Below are 16,340 nucleotides of genomic sequence, written 5' to 3' on the forward strand. Positions count from 1 at the left end.
CCCTCACACCTGAGACACCCCCTCACACCTGAGACACCCCTCTCACACCTGAGACACCCCCTCACACCTGAGACACCCCGTCACACCTGAGACACCCCCTCAGCTCTGGTCACCACCTCCTCAGAGCCTTCCAAGGGCTGCTGTCGTGGCCTCATTTTCTCACAGGTGGGACTTTCTAGGCTCCACAGCAGAAAATTTGGTGTCTGATTGACAGTCTTGCCTACTACTATGACATAGGTGCATGTTATAGTTTTGTTAATTTTTCTTTAACTTTAAAAAAGTTACTCTTATTTTAACTTAATCTTTAAGATTTACTTTTTATTCACGCATATGTGTTTGTGTCTCCCTCTGTTTGTGTGGGGTGCACCCTGAGGACAGAAGGGTCCCTTGGATCATGGGTTATAGGCGGGTTGAATTACGTCTCCCTCTGTGGGGGGGTGCACCCTGAGGACAGGAGGCTCTCTTGGAGCATGGGTAATAGGCCATTTGAATTGCCTGCTGTCGGAGCTGGAAAGTAACTCAGGTCCTCTGAGAGAACAGCAAGTGTCCTGAACTTCTGAACTGCACCCCAGCTCCTGGAGGGTTAATCTAAATCATTTTATTATACTGACCTGAGGGGGAGGGGGATGCATGTCATAGCATGGGCATGTGTCTGTAGATCAGAGCAGTGGGAGAGGAGACGCATGTCATAGCATGGGCGTGTGTGTGTAGATCAGAGAACAGTCGGGGGGAGGGAACTGTGTCATGGCATGTGCGTGTGTGTGTAGATCAGAGAGCAGTGGGGGGGAGGGAACTGTGTCATGGCATGTGCGTGTGTGTGTAGATCAGAGAACAGTTGGGGGGAGGGAACTGTGTCATGGCATGTGCGTGTGTGTGTAGATCAGAGAGCAGTGGGGGGGAGGGAACTGTGTCATGGCATGTGCGTGTGTGTGTAGATCAGAGAGCAGTGGGGGAGTTGGTTCTCTCTTTCCACCATGTGGGTCCCAGGATTCAAATTCAGGCATCAGACTTGGCAGCCAGTGTCTTTTCCCTTGGCGCCATCTCCCTTGCCCTGACAGTGGGTTTTGGGGATACAGGGTGATGTTAGATAATCATGCAGAGGGCTTTGGAGGCCCAGCCAATAGTCACGGGGCGCTTTTCTCTCCCACTGCTTCCTGTTACCTCAGCTCTCCCCAGCACACGTCGCCTAACTCTTCCTGTTGATTGTTTTAAGAACGAGTCAGAGTGCAGGAAGGTAGCTCAGTTGGCAGAGTTCCTGCCTAGCTGCACACAACTCTGGGCTCCGGACCCCAGCTCTGCATAAACAGGTGTGGTGGTGAATGCCTGGAACCCCGGTGCTCGGGTGATGAAGGCAGGCGGACTGGAGGAAATTCAAAGTTGTCCTAGACAGCATAGCAAGTCTGAGTCCAGCCTGAGCCACAAGAGACTTTACAAAAGAGAGAGAATGCTTCCCTGGGGGGTACCAGCCTGGAGAAATGGTTTAGAGGTTAAAAGCACTGGCTGCTCTTCCAGACGATCCAGGTTCAAATCCCAGCACCAACCTGATGGTTCACAACCATCTATAATTCCAGTTCCTTGTGATCTGATGCCCTCTTCTGCTTCCATGGACACCAGACATATACTCGATGCACAGACTTACATGCTGACCACACACACACGCACACACACATACACAGAGTCCAGCCTTCCTCTCCCGGTTTGCATAGCACGGCCATAGCAGCAGTAGCAAGTAATGTGTTCTAAGAACTTCACAGGGTTCTCTGTGTAGCAGACTGGACTCTGGCGAAGGTGATGTTATTTTGGAATGTTGTCATATAATGTGATGGACTTTACTGTAACGTTTTCACACATGTATGTTCGTACTTGGTTTAGCCTTTCCCACCCTCCCCTGTTCCCTTTCTTGCCCCAAATGGTCCCCACTTCTGTTTTCATATCACATGTGTTCCGTTACCTTCTTCTTTTCTCCGTTAACCCCGTGATGTCTCTTCTTCCCCATCATGGACCGTGTTCCATGACCCTGCACACATGTAAAGTAGCTTGATAATCAGATACCAACAAGATAGTCTATAGCTAACATTTTATGTTAAAAACTTTGGAATGGAATTTGACGTTCTCTGTATGTCATATGAACATTTTAGACTGGGGTTTGCCGGCTGTCTTCACAGCTCTGAGAGTTTCAGAGCCACGTCTCTCCTCCGACGCTGACTGGGTGCAGGAGAAATGACTCAGTCTGGGTTTTGTATTGATCCTAGACAGCAGAGGGTTTCCTGTTCGTGGTCGGATGTGAAAGAGGGAGGATTCTCTTCGTATCTAAGTCCATCTCCAAAACGCTGCAGTATGATCAGGTATCAAACCATGGTGTTTCCACATGGTCCTGATTATTGTAAACAAATCCTAACTTGAAGCTGTGTCTGACCCCATCCTTCCCTTTGCCGCTAAGTCAGAGCTTTGAGAGAGAAGGAAGACAGTAGAAGGGTGAATTCTTTCTTAGAAAGAGTATTTGACTTTATTATGAAACCTCAGAGAAGTAAGGCCTTTCATCTTAGAGAACGATCCCCTAAGTCCTTAGTATTTGAGAAGACTGTGTTTTGGTCCCTACCAACATCAGTTGTAGAAAAATGAGGTTGGATGAGCAAGAATAAATGCAGTGTCCTTCTGGTTCTTATTGCCACTATTGAAAATCTTAAAGATTCCAGCAAAATTCTGTGATTGTGTGATGCTATTCTGTGCAGGGCCCAGGTAGATCCTTTGGTTGAGGGGCTTCTAGGTTGTTTCCAGGTTCTGGCTAGTACAAATAATGCTGCTATGAACATAGTTGAGCACATGTCCCCCAGTGCTGGTTTTCCTGCTCATGTATCTGTGTACCGCATGCGTGCGTGTGTACCACAGAAGCCAAAGGAACTGTCAGATCCTCTGAGACGAGAATACAGACGGCTGTGAGCTTCCCTGTAGGTCCTGAGTCTTCCAGAAGAAAAGCATGTGCCCCTTAACTACTGAGCCATTTCTCCAGCCACTCAGAATGCACTTTTGTTTGTATTTACAAATGTCAAGTTAATGCCTCATGATGTGATGTATCTTTATTTGAGTTCAAGGAAGGTTTACCTCTTGGGGTGTAACTCAGTGGTAGAGCACTCTCCTGGTACACACAAGGCCCCAGGTTTGAGCCCCAGCACTGGGGAGAAAAATATCAATCTCTAACAAGGAACATTTATCTTATGTGTGTGAAGAAATGTCCAAAGGTGACTTCATTGATATAAGTGTGTATCCACTCTCTCAACAGGGCAGCTTGATGGGACAGAATCTGTTTGACTTTTTACACCCACAAGACGTTGCCAAAGTAAAGGAACAACTTTCTCATGATGTCTCCCCAAGAGAGAAACCTGTGGACACCAAAAGTGAGTTCTCCTTTCGGGGTTCTTACCACTGTTCCTACTTCTTGACTGCTCACCTTCCATTGCTGTGATAAATCCTCACGAACACCAGAAAGGGCTTCTATTTGTTTATTTATTTTTAGTTTACTCTTTCAGAAGGATAGAGTCTATCACGGTGGGAATGACATAGCATGGGGGCAGGGACAGAAAACGGTTGATTATGGTTTTATCCACACACAGGAAATAGAGAGAGGGATGGAGGAGGAAGGGAGGGAGGGAAAAAGAGAGAGAGAAAGAGAATTCCTTTACAGACATATGCAATACATATATTCACATGAAGATGATATGTGGGAATATAGGATTGCTTATAGTTTTCAATCCAAATGAAACTTTTATAAGACAGTATTATTTGAGGGTAAAAAGTTGCTGTAGTTTTATTCTCTTTTGTATATGACCCAGATTTTAGGGTATGAAAGATCTTGTACCATTGGGCTTAGGAAATATATATATTCATTATCCCAAGATACTTGACTTGTGAAAATGCCTAGTGCCAAGCAGTTACTTATGACATAGAAACAGTGATTTGGGGGCCAGAGAGGTGACTCAGCAGTTAAGAGCTCTTGCAGAGGACCAGGTTCTGCTCCCAACATGCAGTGCTGCCCACATCTGTTTGTAACTCTAGCTCCATAGGTCCGATGCCCTCTCTTGGCCTCCATGGGCACGCACATCCACTCAGGTAAACACACACACATAAAATACAAACAAATTGTTTTTAAAAATTAAGGGGAGAAAATGATCTCAGCAGTTTATAATTTTGGTTTTATTTGTTTATATATTTGTTTGCTTGTTTGTTTGTTGAGACAGAGTTTCACTATGCAGCTTTGGCTGATCTAGAGCCCCCTACATAGATCAGGCTGGCCTTGAACTCATGGAGATCTGCCTATCTCTGCCTCCTTGTGCTGGGTTTAAAGGCGTACACTGCGATTATTTCCTTTTTTAAGAGAAGGGAAGAAGAGAGGATGAAGGAAGTGGGTTTTGAGCATGCCTGTGACCTTTCTGTTCTCCTTTCTGCCACTGTGAAAGCCTCTCTGCAGGTTTACAGTCCCGGGCACACTCGACGACCACACATGCATTCTGGCTCCAGACGATCTTTCTTCTTTAGAATGAAGAGCTGTAAAATCCCCGTCAAGGAAGAGCTTCGACGTTCACCCTGCTCAAAGGAGAAAGGTGGGACTCCCAGGAGAGCATGCGCGCCTGCGGTTCAGTGCCTGGTGTGGAACAAGAGGTCCTAATTAGTTTCTGTAAGAGACAAAGTAAATTCCACAGTCAAGGCAAGAAATAGGATACAAAGTATCTAAGTGGAATTGTGTTAAACCAAGGTTGTTCATTCTGTCACTCCAGCCACTGCACATTCTGCTGTCTGGGATTTCCATGGTGCTGCTGAACTTGTAGCAGAGAAAGCTGAAGTTCAATTTGGGGCCAGATCTGGTGGCCTTTGATGTAGGAGGGTCTTCTATCTATCTGTTGCTTCCATTGGTTAATTAATAAAGAAAACTGCTTGGCCTGATAGGTCAGAACATAGGTAGGTGGGGAAGACAGAACAGAATGCTGGGAGAAAGAAAGCAGAGACAGGCAGACGTCATGAAGCTCCGGCCCGAGATGGATGTAGGTTAGAATCTTCCTGGTAAGCCAGCACCTCGTGATGCTACACAGAATAATAGAAATGGGTTAATCAAGATGTTAGAGTTAGCCAGTAAGAGCCTAGAACTAATGGGCCAGGCAGTGTTTAAATGAATACAGTTTCCATGTAATTATTTCAGGCGTAAGCTAGCCAGGTGGTGTGAAGCAGCCTACCGATAGAAGACCCTCCTACATAATTTCCCCTTTTTCTGTTTAAACAAAAAAAGAAGGCTTTAACTTTAACATAGCAAAATTACATATAACGAAACAGTTATCAAGCAAGAATTACAGTTATAATATTTATATCTATTTTATCTTTTATCATAACCAAGGAAAACTATAACTATCCATTCTTCAACTCCATCAAGGACTCCAGAAGTATATAATATTACCTAAGTAAACAAGAAGTAAGCAACTTCCAAAACTCTAGAAATGACAGAGACATCTTGCTGCCTATATAGTCACCCAAAGTTCTTTTGTACCATTGGGGCATCCATCTTCAGCTTACAGGCCCATAGTATCTAGCAGACATTTCCATGAAGCAGGAGATTTCAAAGACAGTTCAGTCACTTTTTTCTGTGTCCTGCAGAATGTCTCACAGACTCTTTCATGAATCAGGAACCCCAAAAGACCATCTAACCTTTAGGCAGGTTCTGCAGTCCTCTCTCTGCAGGTTCTCTGTGTCCAGTTTATGCAATAGTCCAGGCAAGAGCAGTTTCTTGTCCAAATGGCTATCAAACTCCATAAGGAGCCTCTTCGATGCCCATCTTCCTCTTGAAGTAGCTGGTGCTGCCAAGAGCAGAAGTGTCTCATTGTCATGAAAAGCCCTAAGTTTTTAAAACATTAAACGCCATATTCTGTAGTCTTTGAAAGATATGAAGAATGCCTATCTGAAATATATCTATGCACATCTAGAAAATCTAACATGACTACAAGCTTCACTATTATTTATGATTATCCATTAACAACCTACATTTCCTAATTATACATTACATTTTTCAATGAACTACACAACCACAATACCTCAATCAAGATCAGAAATACATAAACGTATAACAAAATTGACCTTAACTTTATACCAATAAAGCAAAATTTATACCAATGTAAATTATTCATATCTATATCATATCCCCCTTTAAATGTGAAAGAACATTTATAGACAATATTTGGGAGTATGGACGTAGTTATTTCTCTCCAAACTTCTTCCTGATTTATAGGGGTGCTGTTAATCAGGTCTTTCATGGTATAACCTGTGTGCCAGGTTCATCTCAGTTGGCAGTTGAGTGAAGTAATTTTCTTAAGGTGTTCACAGCAACCCTTTCAGGAGGGCGTGGTCTATCATACCACATAGGGATAGAAGCAATCCACAGGGTCTCATCCTCTGTGAAAACAAAAGAAGACCCTCTCCAAAGCATCATATCCTTAGATCCAAATTCTGAAGTCAAGATAGCTTTATAATACACATGTTGGATTAGCTTAGCAGATCACACAATGAAATGTCTCTTTGTACTTAGCTCCTTCACAGTCAAAAAATTGAAAGAAAATACAATAACATACAGAATACAAACTCTCTGTGAATTTTCCATTTTTACGTTGTTTATTTTTATTTCTTTTAATCTATAACTATCTGTACTGTCTCTTTAAAGACTTTACATTTTTTAACACATTAACTTTATTCTCTATATTCTTTTTCTTCTCTCTCCCAAGCCTATGTACACTCATCCAACACTGTGACCCATTTAGTGGTCTTTTATGTCTGAATCTGTCCTATTGTGAATCTGTAATTTTTTACTATCTAGGAGTACTTCTTAAAATGCTAAGCGCTTCTTAAAAACTTAACTTGCGCCATGTAGAAGCAACATGGTACTGCCTGTTTCCTACCCAGTCTAAACCTTAACTGTGCTTTTATTATGATAATTATGATAGTTCCTGCCTGAGATCAGCACAGTTCCGCATGGAGGAGCCACTCCTGCCTCAGCCATTTGGTGCCCCTGAGCTGTGCACAGTTCCAGGCACAAAGCAAGTCCACGTTGACATAAAGCAAGCAAGCATTTTACTCACAAAACCCCATCCAAATTCTCTGTTTCCTGCAAGAGTCAGAGGTCGTGGTAGGAGCATAGCCCAGAAAGCTAGCATTTTAAAACTACATGGCTTTTTTTTTTACACCTCTAGGTAGGAGCCACAGTCAGCACTTTAACTCTGAGAATTTTTATCTCAGTTATAGCCTAATCTTCCAGGCAGACCAGTGCGCAGCCTGGAAACCTCTCTGTGTATGGCAGCAGAAATCCACCATGCTCTCCTGCCTGACCAAGCCTGATTCTGCTGTCTGCCCAGGCAGGAAGAGCTGAACCATTGGCATGGTCTCAGCTGCTTTTCTCCTGATCCCAACTGGACACACAAACACCCAGGCCCACAAATGCACCATAGCTGGAGTTTGCACCAACGGCAGGGCCCAAGAAGCTGTGTTTTAAAATGGCCTGGCTTTTTTTATGGTGCTGTTGCTGAATCAGGACATCTGAGGCACATCACCCGCAAACAGCAAAAAGCTGTGTTAAACTCTCTCTCTCTCCTTTTTAAGCCTTCTCAGGTTTTTTTTTTTGATTTTTCAAGACAGGATTTCTCCATAGCTTTTGGTTCCTGTCCTGGAACTAGCTCTTGCAGACCAGGCTGGGCCTCGAACTCACAGAGATCCTCCTGCCTCTGCCTCCCGAGTGCTGGGATTAAAGGCGTGTGCCACCACCGCCTGGCCCTTCTCAGGTTTTATGTGGAGTTAGTTACCACGTTGGAGCACCACTTGTAGAAGGAGCAGTGGGCCGCTTCCCACCACCCAGCTCCCTGCTGCTTGGCTATTTATGCCCGAAATAATTACACGGAAACTGTATTCATTTAAACATTGCCTGGCCCATTAGTTCTAGCTTCTTACTGGCTAACTCTCACATCTTGATTAACCCATTTCTATTCATCTGTGTAGCCCACGAGGTTGTGGCTTACCGGGAAGATTCTAACCTACATCCATCTCGGGCCGGAGCTTCATGGCGTCTGCCTGTCTCTGCTTCTTCCTCCCACAATTCTGTTCTGTCTTCCCCGCCTACCTATGTTCTGACCTATCAGGCCAAGCAGTTTTCTTTATTAATTAACCAATGGAAGCATCAGATAGGTAGAAGACCCTCCTACATCAAGCCTTGAACCTCAGCACTTAAGAAACAGAGGCAGGTGGATCTCTGTGAGTTTAAGGCCAGCCAGGACTACATAGCCAGACCCTGTCTCAATAATAAAATAAAAACTCAAATGACAACAAAGTTTGACATTTTTTTAAAGTTTGTTTGTTTTTGTTTTTGAGACAGGGCCTCACTTTGTAGCCCTGGCCAGGAGTTCATTATGTTGACCAGGCTGGCTTCAAAGTCACAGAGATCCACCTGCCTCTGCCTTCTGAGTGGCAGCCCTAAAGCAATGTTTTTAATCTTAGTTTTTAAGTGTGAGTGTGTGTGTACAATGCCCACAAAGGCCAGAAGAGGCCATTATACCCCTGGAACTGGAATTACACTCAGCTGTGGGCTGCCTGATGGGGATGCTGAGAACTGAACTTGGGCCCTCTGGAGGATCAACAGGAACTCTTAAGTAGCGAATCCAGCCCCTGCTTGTTTCTTTTTGAGACAGAGTCTTACTGTGTAGTCCAGGCTGCTCTGGAGCTCCTGTGCATCATCCCCCATCTCAACCTCCCTAGTACTGAGATTTCAGGTATGGAGCACTTCACCTGACTAAAAAGTGGTCTTTATATAGGACTGCAGGGTTCTTTTTTTTTCATAAATTTTGGTATAAATTGTTTTTATAACCACACATGAACAAAATCACACTTGTTGATGTTATAGTAAACATTTAGTCTGTTCCTGATGCTGCAAAGAACATTTTAATTCTCATGAAAGTTGTCTTATGTCGGTCTTAGAATCAAGGAGGAGACACTTTTTGTTTGTTTGTTTGTTTTCGAGGCAGGATTTTGCTGTAGCTTTGGAGCCTGTCCTGGCACTAGCTCTTGTAGACCAGGCTGGCCTCGAACTCACAGAGATCTGCCTGTCTCTGCCTCCCAAGTGCTGGGATTAAAAGCGTGCGCCACCACCACCTGGCTAAAGAGGAGACGCTTGAGATGCTTAATGAACACCCAGTCACCTCCCTCTGCCCGTGACTCTATGTGGTACAGAGTCTAGGGTAGGGGCTGTCCCTAGGTAGACCAGTTATCTCTTGTTTTCATGGAGCGTGAATACCTGGTGCTTGTCTTTCTGGATTCCCGTGTTACTGGTGTCCTCTTTTCTCTTTCATTTTGCCACAAACAACGGGATTCCATTTTCCTCTGTGTGTGAACCACACTCTGTTGCTTATATACCATATCCCTTTAGACCTGTCTGCCTGTTGGCAGGCTCCTTAGGCTGATTCCTGTCATAGCTGGTGTGACCATGTGCTTTAAATATGGGGATTTTAGGAGTCTCTTTGTACCTTGATTTTGCTTCTGGGACTTTTGCCCAGAAGTGGGGTAGCTGGATGTCATCATACTGTAGCCTTTTGGAGAATTCCCATACTGTCTCCTACAGTAGCTGCTAACAATGGCTCCCCTTGGCTGTCTGTGTGGCTCCCTCTTTCTCTATAGCTTCCCCAGCTTTTGTTCATTTGGCTTACGCTTCCTCTCCTAGTTCATCATCCAGGGAAGTGGAGGCAGAAACGCAAGCAGGGCAGGATCCTGGGGGCAGGAGCTGATTCAGAGGCCATGGAGGGGACCTGCCTACTGACTTCCTCCTCGTGGCTTGCTCAGCCTGCTTTCTTATAGAACCCAGAATCACCAGCCCAGGGAGGGCGCCACCCACGAGGAGCTGGGCTCTCCCCCAAGCAATTGCCAGTTTAAAAATGTGGCTCATAAGCCTGCCTGCAGCCCAGTCTCAGCTGAGGTTCCCACCTCTCAGATGACTTTAGCTCGTGTCAAGTCGACACAAAACCAGTCAGCCTAAGTGGAGAGTCTGGATTGATGTCTGTCCTGTGAAGTTTGTGTGTTCATTCTTTAAATGGTGACTATTAACCCTTTGCCTGATGAGTCACCAGCAAGTCTCTCCTAGTTCTGGGTTGTGTTTTTCTGTTGTTGACTGTGTGCTGTGGACTAGATTTTGAGCCTGGGAATCCCATCTAGGAAAAGCTTGCCTGTCCCAGCATCTGAGGTAGCTGCTCTGTTTCCTCTTTGTAACTTTATAAGTCTGAGATCTACACTGAGGTCTTCATTCATGTTTGGGTTGACTTCTGCTGAGGGTGAGAGATGGGGCTTCAGTTTCGGGTCTGCCAATGGATATCCGGTTTCCCCAGCACTGTGTGTTGAGGGAGCTGTCATTTCTCCCGCGCAGGCTTTCCCACACCAGTGTTGAGAATCAGCTGTCTGCAGACCTGTGGTTTGTCTCTGGGTTCCTCGCTTGCTCCATTGCACTTTTGGTACCATGGCTCAGGGCTGTACTTTGAAGTTAGGCACCTCCAGCTTTGCAGTTTGGGCTCCTCTGTGCTCCCATGTGAGTTTTAGGTTTTTCTCAGCTCTGTTAAGGATGTCATTGTTTTTCTGATAGAGACTGCATTGAATCTGTAGACTGCACTGAGCTGAGCCAAAAGAACAAACCTGGAGCTATTCTGATTTGGGGCTTGCTTTGTTCCTGCTGTGTAAGAGGAATCATTAGGTTGCATATTCAAATTCTGTCTTCTTGACATTATTATTTTTATGTAAGCGCTCATTGCTATAAACTTCCTTCTTAGTACTTTTTGCTTTATGCCAAAGATTTTAGCCTGTTGTGATTTTTTTTTATTTTAAAGAATTCTTAAGTTAACGTAGAAGGAACCTGGTACCATTGTGACATCTTTATAAGTGTATACATTATACATTGGCTGCTTTCATGTGATGTCTTTATAAGGGACATCTTTATGTGTGTATACTCTATACATTGGCTGCTCTCATTGTGACGTCTTTATAAGTGACATCTTTATATGTGTATACACTATACATTGACTGTTCTCATGTGACATCTTTATATGTGTATACACTATACATTGACTGCTCTCATGTGACATCTTTATAAGTGACATCTTTACGTGTGTATACACTATACATTGGCTGCTCTCATTCGCTCTCCTCCGCATGCCCCTCCCTGTCCTAGGTTCCTTCCTTCCTCCTGTCCATCCTCTTCCTCTTCCTTTTCCTCATCACAGGTGTTTCCATTTCTGTCTGTTTCAAGAAATCTTAAATTCCCCTTGGGTGGACGTGCACTGTCCCACCTCCACGAAGACATACAGGTTTTAATTCTCCTTATTGACTTATTGACTCCATCCCATTGTGACCAGCAAAGGTACAGGATAGGATTTAATTCTGCATGAATTTGTTAACACTCGTTTTGTCTACTCGAGAGACAATTCCACACACGATGAAGAGATGAGAAGACTGAGTGGTGCAGAGGCTCAGAGGCCGAGCCAGCCTGTCTACACCTGGCCCTCAGCCACACTGTAGGCCCCGCCTGTTTCCAAAGACAAGTGGAGACTATTAACACACCTCACAGAACTATTAAGGCTGTTAGACGAGTTATACATTCACAGCCGTGGGCTGGAGAGATGGCTCAGTGGTTAAGAGCATTGCCTGCTCTTCTGAAGGTCCTGAGTTCAATTCCCAGCAACCACATGATGGCTCACAACCTTCTGTAATGAGGTCTGGTGCCCTCTTCTGGCCTGCAGACATACAGACAGAATATTGTATACATAATAAATAAATATTTAAAAAAAAATACATTCACGGCCGTAAGAGCGTCTGGCCTGAGGCTCACCCTCTTCATCTCTATGCCGCTGCTGACTGGAACCCTTAGGACAACCTACAGAATTTCCTGTTAAAAGAGAAACAAATGATTTTTTTAAAGATTTGTTGTTGGGGACCAACAAGATGTGATGGCATTTGAGGGACACACAGTGACCTGAGTTTAATCCCACATAAAGATGGAGCTAGAATCAACTCTGAAAGCTGTCCTCTGAGCTCCAATGCAGGCTTCTGCACGTGTGCACGCAGATGTCACACACGCGCTAATAGTGATAATGAAATCTGTTGTCCTGTCGGTCTTCCTGGATACCACCAGTTTAAAACAATGGCTGTGCTGGTCTTCTGCAAGCCCAATCACAGCTGAACTTTCCAAATAGCGTGTCTTAGGGCTTTCTCTGCTTTTTAGTATTTAAGTCACTTTTCTAGGCATGTGCAATGTGTACACCACCCATCTTCTGAGCCCATGTGATAGTTCACTGTTTTTGTAAACTTTTCCCATAGTTAAGCATATGATTTTTTTTTCTCGTTTTTCATTTGGTGGGCTGGTTTGACGAGCTTTTTCATGGGAATTAATTGCTTAGAATTTTTCTGAAAACCCAAGCTTTTGAGTTTTTTTTTTAAATACTTTTTAATCTGTTTCCAAGTGCTCATCAAATATGTCTGTGGTTCAATAGGATGATATATGTCAATTAATCATCCTCACAGCCAACAGTAAGAGATTCTCTTCATAATAGATATAGTGGTACAGATACGTAACAGCTTGGGAGACTGAGGTAATAACATCAGGAGTTAGGGGATAGCCTCTTATACATAGGGATCTGGGGAGTAGCCTGAGCTACCAGATGAATTTGTCTCAAAAAAAAGGGGAGGTGGAAGGAGGGAAAGAGGAAGTGGTGGTAACATTGGTATTTGTGTTCTAAGTGTATTTCTATGGCTTTTCGATAGCCCACAGAAAATTCTATACCGTCCATTGCACCGGATACTTGAGAAGCTGGCCCCCAAGTGTTGTTGGCGTGGAGAAGGGGAGGGACAGTGAGAAAGACAGCGGTCCTCTTACCTGCCTGGTAGCCATGGGACGGTTGCATCCATACAACGTCCCTCCGAAGAGCGGCAAGATCAAAGTGAGGCCAACTGAGTTCGTGACCCGCTTTGCCATGAATGGGAAATTCGTCTACGTGGATCAAAGGTGCGCGTTCACGCCGTGGCTATGGGAAGCCACTGGGGTCGCTGAGGTTGTTGGGGGAGCGACTCCGGCTCCATAGCTCTGCGGGAGGTTTCTTCTATTAGGGCTTGGGAATCGGAAGCTCTGTTTAAACAACATAAGGATAGGGCTGTGTTGGTGATTTTGGTCAAGACAGAGGACAAACCTGGAAAGGTGTTCCTTAGTCCTGGTGCTGAGTTCAGACCCGCTCCGCAGCCATGCTGTTGGCGGTAGCCTTGTAAGCGCATCATCTGGACTCCGTGGGACCTCACCTGGTGGCTTGCTACGCCCTGGCTCTGGTCTGGGGCTGGGGAGGACCAGGGCATCCCTTAGGAGCCCAGTGGTCCGTGTGACCTCCAGGCTGCTGCCCTGATGTCCTACCTGTCCTGGACTTGCGGTAGTCTGGGAGCCGTCACCATCTTCAGCAAATGCCATGTTTGTTTTCTGTTTCACAACCAGGGCAACAGCGATTTTAGGATATCTGCCTCAGGAACTCTTGGGGACTTCCTGTTATGAATATTTTCATCAAGATGACCGTAGTAGTTTGACTGACAAGCACAAAGCAGGTGGGTGGTTCATCGAGTGTGGTGCTCTGAGGGTAATTTAAAATCACAACTTCGGTCAGGGGTGGTGGATCGCACTCAAAATCTCAGTACTTGGGAGGCAGAAGTAAAGAATCAGGAGTTCCGGGCTAGCCTGGACTACATGGCAAAACCCTGTCTAAACAAATAAATAATAAATGATTATAGCATTGACTTTCGATTTCTCATTCCTTATTAAATTCAAAATGCAAACTGATTCTCAAGGCACTGGCTTTTGGTTTGGTGTCTACTTTTGGCCTAGAATTCTGTAGGGGCCCCTGGCTGGCCTGGAACCGGAAGCTACCCTCTTCTCAGCCTCCCTGACACCGGGATTCCAGGCAGGAGCCACCACACTCGGCCTGAAGGCTTTTGACTTTAAAGGCTGCTCTGTTGATTGCATCTTTTCTTGTGAAGTTCTGCAGAGTAAGGAGAAAATACTTACAGATTCGTACAAATTCAGAGTGAAGGACGGCTCCTTCGTAACCCTCAAGAGCCAGTGGTTCAGCTTCACTAACCCTTGGACCAAAGAGCTGGAATACATCGTGTCTGTCAACACACTGGTTTTGTGAGTACTTCTCTGTCTTCTTAAGACCTTTGTATTCATTTCAAATGAGTATCTCTGCTTTTCCTAAGAAGCCATTAAAATCGCATGGTCCTCTGGCTGTATGGAAGATTAGTTTGGGGATGGATGCCAGGAGCTAGTACAGATGACAGAATCCTTGTGGGCTTCTCCCGTATCCATCCCCAGAGGTTGTCATCATTAGTTGCAACCCCTGGGACAACGTAAAGTTGTTGTATCAGACTGTATAGGAATAATAACAAGAAAAAAGCCTCAATGTGTTTGGGAAAGATGAAAATTATTCCCTTCAATTGTTTTTGGTCCCAATCCTGTGTCTGTGGTGACCAGTAGTGTCTGAGAATTTTTTTATTCTTCATTGATATTAGTTGCTCAAGTTAAGCTGCATGTTCACCCTTTGTAATTTGCTTGGTATAAAGTCTGGCGGTGCACACATATGATCCTGGTGCTTGGGAGGTGGAGGCAGGAAGATGAGAAACTCAGAATCGTTCTTGGTTATGTAGGGAGCTTGAGGCCAGTCTAGACTACATGAAACCTTGTCTCAAAACAACAACAAAACAAAGCAAAACAAAAACAAAACAAAAAGAAAACAAGGAGAAGGAAGAGAAGGAGAAGAGGAAGAAGAAGCACTGATTTTACATGGGGGATAGAGCTCAATGGTAGAGTACTTGCCTAACGTGGACATGACCCTTGGTTCAGTCTCCCCAGCATTGGTGGGGAGAGGAGGGAGGTTGGGCACACATGTTTAATAACGGTACTAAGGAAGAAGAGGCAGGCAGATCTCTGAGTCTGAGGCTAGCCTGGTCTACACAGCCAGGGCTACAAAGAGAGACCCTGTCTTGAAACAAAAACAAAAGAAAAAAGAAAAGAAAGCTCTATCTTTTATGACTGTACCACATAGAACTGTAGCCAGCACAACCACAGAGTGAGCAGAATTCTGGCCCATGTCTTCAGTGGAGGCGTCCACCTCCAGCTAGCTCAGCCCAGCCTGAGCTTTTGCTTTGCTAAGTTTATGAGGTGCCGTCATTGCTATGGTATGTTTGATCATATTTTGACCCTCCCAAGACTGCCAGTAAAGTTCACGTTGAACCAGAAGGTGGAGCTAGCTACTAGCTGACCAAAGTTAGCCATAGAGGTTTTGGAGGGCTGAGGACAGATGGAGAGATACAGGAAGTAGTAGGGAGGGGCTGAGATAAAGACGTGATCCTTTTGGATGGGGGAAGGAAAGAGAGAGAGAGAGAGAGAGAGAGAGAGAGAGAGAGAGAGAGAGAGAGAGGCTGCTTCTCCACTGTTTCTCTGATCAATCAGGCTCTTACCCTGATATCTCACTTCTGAGATTTTGTTGATAAAGAATAATTAGGTAACTACTTCATGTCATACCAGTTCCATTTGCTTGTCTGTAACATTTAGTTTAACTAGCACTAGGAGACAAGTGTGCCTGTGTTCCCCATCAGCCATCCCAGTACAGCAGTGGACCTTAGCTAGGTTGGGAGCCGATCACCTTCGCTGTGAGAATGAGACCGACCAGTGGGGCATTGGGCACAGATCCAATCTCAGCTGATAACGTGAACAATAACACATCAGTGAGTGGGAATGGGCAGACCACACGCATGGAGTCAGTGTAGACGCATTCATAGGTTCCCCTCACTTCAGAGAACATCACCCATGTTGTTTCTGGTTTCCAGGGGGCGCAGTGAGACTGGAGCACCCCCCTTCCTTTACGGCAGCAGCCAATCCTCAGAAGGTAAGCGTTTCAGATGGGGGTTTAGCTCAGACATGTTACCCAGCATGTGTTTTATGAAGGTGCGGTTGTCTGTCCAGGGGAGGGTGGAAGACTTTCCAACTGGACAGACAATTGTTATAGAAGGAGGCCAAGGCAGCAAAGGTGACTCGGCCAGTCCAGCACTTGTCATGCACACATGATGACCTGAGTTCAGCTCCCAAAACACACACAAAGGGGAAGGAGAGGACGAACACCACAATGTTGTCCTCTGATCTCCACCACCACATACATGCGCCATACACATACATACACACATATACACCATCATACACATACACATACATACACACATATACACCATCATACACATACACATCAAACACACATATA

At 45.0% G+C, this 16,340-nt stretch overlaps 1 protein-coding gene and 1 long non-coding RNA gene across 3 annotated transcripts in view; one reads left to right on the plus strand and one right to left on the minus strand.

Moving 5' to 3' along the window:
* Arntl2 (aryl hydrocarbon receptor nuclear translocator like 2) overlaps positions 1-16,340 on the plus strand; it is a 43,420-nt gene that overhangs the window by 16,562 nt on the left and 10,518 nt on the right. The window contains exons 5-11 of one of the 2 annotated variants that reach the window (XM_005364607.3): positions 2,253-2,345; positions 3,281-3,395; positions 4,455-4,598; positions 12,814-13,054; positions 13,529-13,635; positions 14,065-14,215; positions 15,913-15,971. In XM_005364607.3, coding sequence (XP_005364664.2) covers positions 2,253-2,345; positions 3,281-3,395; positions 4,455-4,598; positions 12,814-13,054; positions 13,529-13,635; positions 14,065-14,215; positions 15,913-15,971 — 910 coding nt within the window. The remainder of the gene's footprint in view (positions 1-2,252; positions 2,346-3,280; positions 3,396-4,454; positions 4,599-12,813; positions 13,055-13,528; positions 13,636-14,064; positions 14,216-15,912; positions 15,972-16,340) is intronic. The other variant, XM_026787936.1, reaches the window with a different exon arrangement.
* LOC106144273 lies at positions 4,326-12,977 on the minus strand. Its single transcript, XR_001229342.2, has 3 exons — positions 12,926-12,977; positions 11,882-11,938; positions 4,326-4,639 (listed from the first exon to the last, which is right to left on the minus strand). It is a non-coding gene; the product is annotated as an uncharacterized LOC106144273 (long non-coding RNA).

The sequence above is a fragment of the Microtus ochrogaster genome, assembly GCF_000317375.1.
Source record: "Microtus ochrogaster isolate Prairie Vole_2 chromosome 14 unlocalized genomic scaffold, MicOch1.0 chr14_random_2, whole genome shotgun sequence".
Lineage (NCBI taxonomy): Eukaryota > Metazoa > Chordata > Mammalia > Rodentia > Cricetidae > Microtus > Microtus ochrogaster.